General features: G+C 35.1%; 1 protein-coding gene across 2 annotated transcripts; it reads right to left on the bottom strand.

The window, feature by feature from the left end:
* Nucleotides 1–413: 413 nt before the first annotated feature.
* LOC111083819 lies at nucleotides 414–6,754 on the bottom strand. Of its 2 annotated transcripts, none has more exons than XM_022380515.1 (3): nucleotides 6,342–6,754; nucleotides 4,706–4,858; nucleotides 414–1,307 (listed from the first exon to the last, which is right to left on the bottom strand). In XM_022380515.1, exons 1-3 carry the CDS (start codon nucleotides 6,627–6,629, stop codon nucleotides 1,284–1,286), a joined length of 465 nt encoding a protein of 154 aa, XP_022236223.1. In that variant the 5' UTR covers nucleotides 6,630–6,754; the 3' UTR covers nucleotides 414–1,283. The 2 variants fall into 2 exon arrangements, with proteins under 2 accessions (XP_022236223.1, XP_022236224.1); XM_022380516.1 differs by having other exon boundaries at nucleotides 414–1,193.
* Nucleotides 6,755–7,343: the final 589 nt, after the last annotated feature.

Raw genomic sequence — 7,343 nt, 5'->3', positions numbered from 1 at the left:
GTCATGCTACCTTGGACATTTTTAATACCACTCTAATCACAAGTGTCTCCAGATTAAGTGTTATGTCTCCAGATTTCACTTTTGGTCATGCTACCCTGGACATTTTTAATACCACACTAATCACAAGTGTCTCCAGATTTCACTTTTAGTCATGCTACCCTGGACATTTTTAATACCACCCTAATCACAAGTGTCTCCAGATTTCACTTTTAGTCATGCTACCCTGGACATTTTTAATACCACTCTAATCACAAGTGTCTCCAGATTAAGTGTCATGTCTCCAGATTTCACTTTTAGTCATGCTACCCTGGACATTTTTAATACCACCCTAATCACAAGTGTCCTAAAAGTGAAATCTGGAGTCATGCTACCCTGGACATTTTTAATACCACTTTAATCACAAGTGTCTCCAGTTTAAGTGTCGTGTCTCCAGATTTCACTGTATAAATGTTTACAATGTCACTTTTTCTTAACTGCTTGAAAAATATTAAAAGTAACGTTTACCAGAGCCTTAATCTTGACAATAGTACTAGTACAGTGGGCCCATATCTATGACAGAATTAAGGAATAGGTCAAACAATCACCAAGTCTGTTATTTATTTTCATTTCATGAGGATGACGTTTCGAGCTAGCGCTCTTTAGCGTAACAAAAATTTGGCTTAGTTATTTCATGCGTTAGACGCAATTGTTAGTTTCAACTAAATGCATTACATAGGTCTGTGACTCGAAGATCTATAGAGAAAGCTAGTAATAACGACAGATTTCTTCACTCAATAAATAATGCTACGTCGGTCGGTTTTTTCGCTTTAAATATGATGAAAACATTCCATTGAGAAACTGAAACAGATTAATGTCAAGAATTAAACTAGTAAAAACTATATGTTCCAAGTTGATCAGAAATTGAAAGTTGTTATTAATCTAACATTCAGTTGTTGTTGTTTGTACTTTAATTAGGAAAAACAACAAGGCTTTAATTACGAACAAAAGCATCAAAATCTATATTATGTGTTCTTGAAACATTCGTGTATTGAAGATAAACTACACTTTGAATTTTTACTCAAATTTCATATTTTCACGACACATGTCCACGAACCATTTCCGTCAGTGTTAGTCGTATTTTGGCTTCTCTTCTTCCTCCCCCCAGGGTAGTTTGAAGACGCTCCAATTCTTTATTTACCAGAAAATAGCTGTTGCTAAAAACGAAGAACCATTTCCGTCAGTGTTAGTTGTATTTTGGCTTCTCTTCTTCCTCCCCCAGGGTAGTTTGAAGACGCTCCAATTTTTTATTTACCAGAAAATAGCTGTTGCTAAAAACAAAGAAAGTGAACGGTTTTAAAACACATCATTATATATTTCGTTTTCTTTAAAACACACATTCGCGACAACAGTCCACACTTTAGGGCTATTGGTGCGTTATAAGAGTGACGGTATCCCACCACTTGATTAAATTATCAGTGGGTGCTGTTGACTAGCTGCCTTCTAGTACAGATGATCCCTGTGTATCTTGGCGAGAAAACCTCGATATAACGTATTTGTATATTGTATTTATTGCAAAGTTATTAAGGCTATGTGCCACCATCCCTCATTTTGAAATAATGACTAAAGGGAAGGCAGCTACCACCCACGCCAAAGAACTGACTGTCACTCCTATATCGCTCCCACAGCTTAAAGTGCGAGTATTATTTTGTTGTGTCGCACGGATTTGAATTTCATTCACCAGCTCCGAAACCAGAGCTCTACCACAGGCTCAACCTGCGTTCTGTCAAATAACCCAACTAACAATTGTTGAAAGACATAAAAGTGACTTTAAAAACTCCTTCCTCTGCGTATTTCAAAATTTAAGAATGAGAATGACCATTAACCGGTCACAATAACGATGATGCTATAAGATAATATTATCAACATTCCATAGATGGCGACACAAGCAATATTATTTTACGAATGGCATAGCAAAAGCTAATTATTTAATTAAAAAAGAACAACTAACAACGAGATATGTGCTATTTGTTAGTTACATATACACTACTTGCAAAGTAGTACCAGAAAATCTTTGTTAAAGTAAACTGTTTGAAGAAAGTTGTATAGAATATTAAACAAAATATACACAACGATATTTTAACACACATATATTGAAAACAGTGCTAACAGCGAGGGTATCCATTCTAATCTTTATAGTGTTGCGTCAGCGAGGTCACGTGACTAGTATCACGCCACCTGTTTCTAGAAATATCCTGTTCCTTCATGAATGCCCTAGCATTTACTAGATATGTGTTAGTCTTGTATATAAGACCGGCCACGAAGCGACGGGAACAGTGTAATGAGTAATTGAACTGCAGTCAGAGAGTGTGTAATTGAGTATTGTTGAAGTAGAGCACGTGAGACGTTTGTTATAGCGCGACTGTTGAAATTAAATGTATCGCAAGGTTATATTCAGAAAGAATAAACCAGTTTTATTAAGAAAGGACTTGTGTCGCTAAAGTTTCGTCGGAACGAAGTTACGGAAAATTAACTAACGAACGGAGACGTAACAATACGTTAAAACGTAAGTGTTTAATCAGTTGTACTCATTACCAGGTTGGTCTTCAGTTTTGATCTAAGTAGGTAGCTGGGTTTAATATCAGTTAGGCTCCTGGAAGATCACCTTTTGATAATTTTAGGTTTGTTACGCCAAAAACTAAAATACGGTAGAACTATACATGCACCTCTAAACAGTCAGTCTCTTTAAGTATTGTACAGGACCCGATTAGTAACATTGTTAAGGCTTGTGATTTGTTATAGTATATTTACGAACACTTTATTTGTTTGTTCACCTGAAATACACCTTTTGTGCATAAAGGGTTAAATGGCAAGGTCAACGATTCCTTTGATTCAGAGATAGCCATCCGTGATTTTGAAAAGTGGACCAGAGGCAAGGCAATTAATCTTAACAATTAAAGACACTCGACGCCTATCTACATAGGCCTATACTGACATCGCCTTACAACGCGTATTATTACAATAAATATTTTGTAGATAACTACAGTTTGTAATTAAAATTTAATCAAGGTGTTACGACAGCGGAAGTCACGCGCTGGAGTTTCTCGAAGGATCATGAATTATCGAGGAACCCCGCGAATGTCTGAGTGTTTGCCAGGCGCCCTCTTTTTTAGTATATAAGCCCCGCAAATAAAGCCAGCGATAGATAGATATGCAGATAGATTGAGGATAGAGATAATTGAGTCAAGCGAACTGTAGGCACCGTAAGTAAAGTGTGTGAATCGCTGTGATTATAGCGTGTGTTTATAAAAGTCGTTAAGTTTAAAGCGACGAGGAACGTATTGACTGTGTATTACAAAGTTTGTATCGAGAAAGAATAAACTCGTTTTAATCAAGAAAGGACTTGTGTCGCTGAAGTTTCCCGGAAAGAATTTCTACGGGAAATTAACAAACAAGCAGATACGTAACAAAGGTAACGTGTGCAATAAATTTACAAAATTAAAAAAAAAAGTGTTCTGATTCTACTAATTTGAAAAACAAATTGAATTATTTAAAAAACATTGCTAATGATAGAGATTATAATGTTCACATCAATAAACATATAATACAAAACTCAGTTTTTGTTAAGCAATGCACTGGATTAATGAGTGTATATGATAACATATTCAACAGTACAGTGTTACGTCTCCGTTTGTTAATTAACTTTCCGTAACTTCGTTCCGACGAAACTTTAGCGACACAAGTTTTTTACTTAATAAAACTGGTTTATTCTTTCCGAATACAACTTTACCGATACACTCAACTTCAACAATCGCGCTAAACAAACGCTATAACAACGAACGTCAATAATACTTCTGACCGCAGATCAATTACTCACTATCTACACACACATTACCTTGTCACGTTGTTCCCCTCTTTTATATACCCGACTACCCTATATCTAGTAAGAACTAGAACATTTGCCAAAGTACAGGATAATTCTAGAAAGTAGAGAGCGTGAGAATCACATGATCTCGATGACGCAACAACAGTAATATTACCATAAGCACAAGGTATAACTAGCCAAGATAAGTTTATTTTTAAACCAATGAACAAAATTAAAACAATACTTCTTAGCACTAAAGATAAAAAAAAAATAGATAAAAAAGGTATATGTGAAATTAAGTGTGAATACTACAATAAAAAACACATTGGTCAAATAAAGCCTAATTCGAAATATCGTATTAATCAACGTAAAAGTTATGTAAGTCAGGAAAATATAATTTCTCTATTTGTTGAACACGCTGTCGAAAGAGGTCATCCGATACAATGGCGTCTAACAATAATTTCAAATAAACCTAACACTCAAAGAGAACTGAATATTACATTTTTGTGCTGTTAATTAAACAATTTTTTGCTAAATATAGATTAAGAAATAGCTGTCGATAAAGCAAAGTTTTGGAAAAGAAATATTGATTTGTTTACGTATAATATTCATACCACCCTTAAATTACAATAAGTTAAGCCTTTTATCTATAAAATTACACGCTTGTCACGTAGGTTTATACTACTGATGACGAGAGCGTAAAGTTATCGAAACATGTAATGTTTTAAATTTGGCTGTCAGTCTAATAAAAGTTTTTATTGTGCATTTTAACGAGATTCTACTTTTTAAATTTTACAGTTTTTAATGTTTCACTATCAATGAATTTGCTTTTATATTGAAAGTGGCTTGAAATAAATTACTTACCATGCCAGAACCTATCTGCTGTAATAAACTAGGAGACTGATTGGAAGATGTGGAGGTGCTGCCACCTACACTGTTGTATAAAGCTACAGCAGAATATCGTCTGGCTGTTGGTCGACCGCTACTGAAGAAATCTGCTCCTAGATTGAAGTTCAACTAGCGAAAACAATAAAATAATTAATATCTAAGTTAAATTTACTTACACAATACACTATTTAATTTCTAAATTACCTTATGCTCCAAGTTAAATTCTAACATTTCTAGTTTGTAAAATATTGCTTTATATAGCTAGTTTTAAACTGTCGACAACTACACGTATGCGATCGTTGTGGCAGCCGTATCGTATTTCTACTTTCCTAAGTTCATAGTTTTAATTATAAAAAAAGTACGTGTGAAAGGGTAACGAGGTGTATATCTGTCATAGCAGATACATTTACACAACTGGGTATCTGTGTCACAACAGTCTGTGTTCTCACTTGACAGTGGTGTTAAGAAGTAGTGGTCAAAGGATGATGGTCGTATTAGAATTGCGTTATCCTCAGTTGTCAGTATTTGAGTTTGATCTAAAATAATGGAATAACTACGTAAAACTCAGGATTCTCTCCCTGTGAAAATAGGTAGTAAGAAAAGAGAACGTACAAAACATGTTCTCCTAAAACTACACGAGACACATATACACAGGATCTTGTATCTGTAGAGCTAATGGGGAAAATACATATTAACATAGGTAAAACTACATGGTATTATAATAGATTAACACAATCCTTTTGTACAATAATATGGAATTGTAACAGATTAACATGACCTATCCTTCTCTAGTAAGTACTAGGGATGAATACAGATTAACATGGCTTATCCTTCTCGTCGGTCTACTAGGGATTAATACAGGTTAACATGGCCTATCCTTCTTATGGGTCTACTAAGGATTAATACAGATTAACATGGCCTATCCTTCTCTATGGAGTATTAGAGATGAATACAGATTAACATGGCCTATCCTTCTCTAGTAAGTACTAGGGATGAGTACAGATTTACATGGCTTATCCTTCTCGTGGGTCTACTAGGAATTAATACAGATTAACATGGCTTATCCTTCTCGTGGGTCTACTAGGAATTAATACAGATTAACATGGCCTATCCTTCTCTAGCAAGTACTAGGGATTAATACAGATTGACATGGCCTATCCTTCTTTAGGAAGTACTAGGGATTAATACAGATTAACATGGCCTATCCTTCTCTAGCAAGTACTAGGGATTAATACAGATTGACATGGCCTATCCTTCTTTAGGAAGTACTAGGGATTAATACAGATTGACATGGCCTATCCTTCTCTAGAAGTACTAGGGATTAATACAGATTGACATGGCCTATCCTTCTCTAGGAAGTACTAGGGATTAATACAGATTGACATGGCCTATCCTTCTCTAGGAAGTACTAGGGATTAATACAGATTGACATGGCCTATCCTTCTCTAGAAAGTATTAAGGATGTGTACAATTCAACATGGCTTATCCTTCTCGTGGGTCTACTAGGGATTAATACAGATTAAAAATAAGGGTCCTTTCATTAGAGTATATTGGATAAATATATTAATACAGTCAGAGCTAATGATGCGAGAAAGTTCCTGTATTTACATACCTTTGGGGAAGAGAACTGATATCTTGTATCGTGGGGACTAACACTGGAGTGTCGTCTCATTGGCAGACCTGGGGCAGTGGAGCTTGGGGAGAAGGAACTGTCCGGACTACTAGGTGCTACCATGATTCTTGGAGGCTGGATTGTGTTATCGGAATGACGTCGTCCAGGAAGATTAGCTTGGACATTCAGTAGGTTGGAGTCAGGTGAGGAGGATGCTAGAGAGACAAAAAACAAATAATTACTGGAGAAGGTGATGTAGTATATAACTGTTTCTAATCTAAAGACCATATTCTCTTATAGTTTTATTACTTAATAGTGCTAATAATCACAGTTATGATAATTTATATTTCTACATGTAGCCTAAGAAAAAAGATGGTTCTGGTTCTAATATGTATACTAGCGAAAGTACCCGGCTTCGCACGGGTTATTAGGTTGATATTGTTTAGCAAGGGCATAAAATTTATCATGAAAGTGAAAATAATGATCGAATTTTAAACTTAAATCGTTTCTGAATTGAGGTATTTTCTATTATATCACCAACGTTTTTAAATAAAAAACAAACCTCTTTAATCAAAGTAGACTCTAAATCAAGAAATCAACAAATATTTTCCAGTTAACAATTGTTGTCTGTACATTTCATTTTATACTTTCAGTACATAGACTAACAACAATATTAGGTTATACTTCTGATGTTAAGCAACATGATATAAAAGCCATTATTGGAACGTAGTGTTACCAAAACGCACTGGCTTTTCTATATATTAGAAGTTGTTAGTCGAACTAATATGCTTCAGGGTATAATATGAGGTGGTAGTACTTGTCTCGTCATTTTTGGCGGACTATACGCTAGTAATAATAAAAGAGCGTGTCTGTCTGTCTGTGATTTCTATTTGTAATATAATGAACCATTTCTTTTCTATGTGGTTTTTCGCTAGCTTGCCTCATAAAAAGATACTCACGCGCGCGCACGCACGCACGTCGATAAGATAAGTAATAATACCC

Source organism: Limulus polyphemus, unplaced genomic scaffold, assembly GCF_000517525.1.
Source record: "Limulus polyphemus unplaced genomic scaffold, Limulus_polyphemus-2.1.2 Scaffold11404, whole genome shotgun sequence".
Lineage (NCBI taxonomy): Eukaryota > Metazoa > Arthropoda > Merostomata > Xiphosura > Limulidae > Limulus > Limulus polyphemus.
The sequence above is the reverse complement of the archived record's forward strand: the minus strand, read 5'-3'. Positions and strand labels throughout refer to the sequence as shown.

Excerpts from the sequence above, each read along its gene's own strand:
- LOC111083819 (XM_022380515.1), bottom strand. The coding sequence starts at position 6,629 with ATGGTCTTTAGATTAGAAACAGTTATATACTACATCACCTTCTCCAGT. Across the intron at positions 4,859-6,341 it reads ATCAGTTCTCTTCCCCAAAG|TTGAACTTCAATCTAGGAGC; the intron begins GTATGTAAATAC and ends TGTTTTCGCTAG. Across the intron at positions 1,308-4,705 it reads AGCAGATAGGTTCTGGCATG|CAACAGCTATTTTCTGGTAA; the intron begins GTAAGTAATTTA and ends CTTTGTTTTTAG.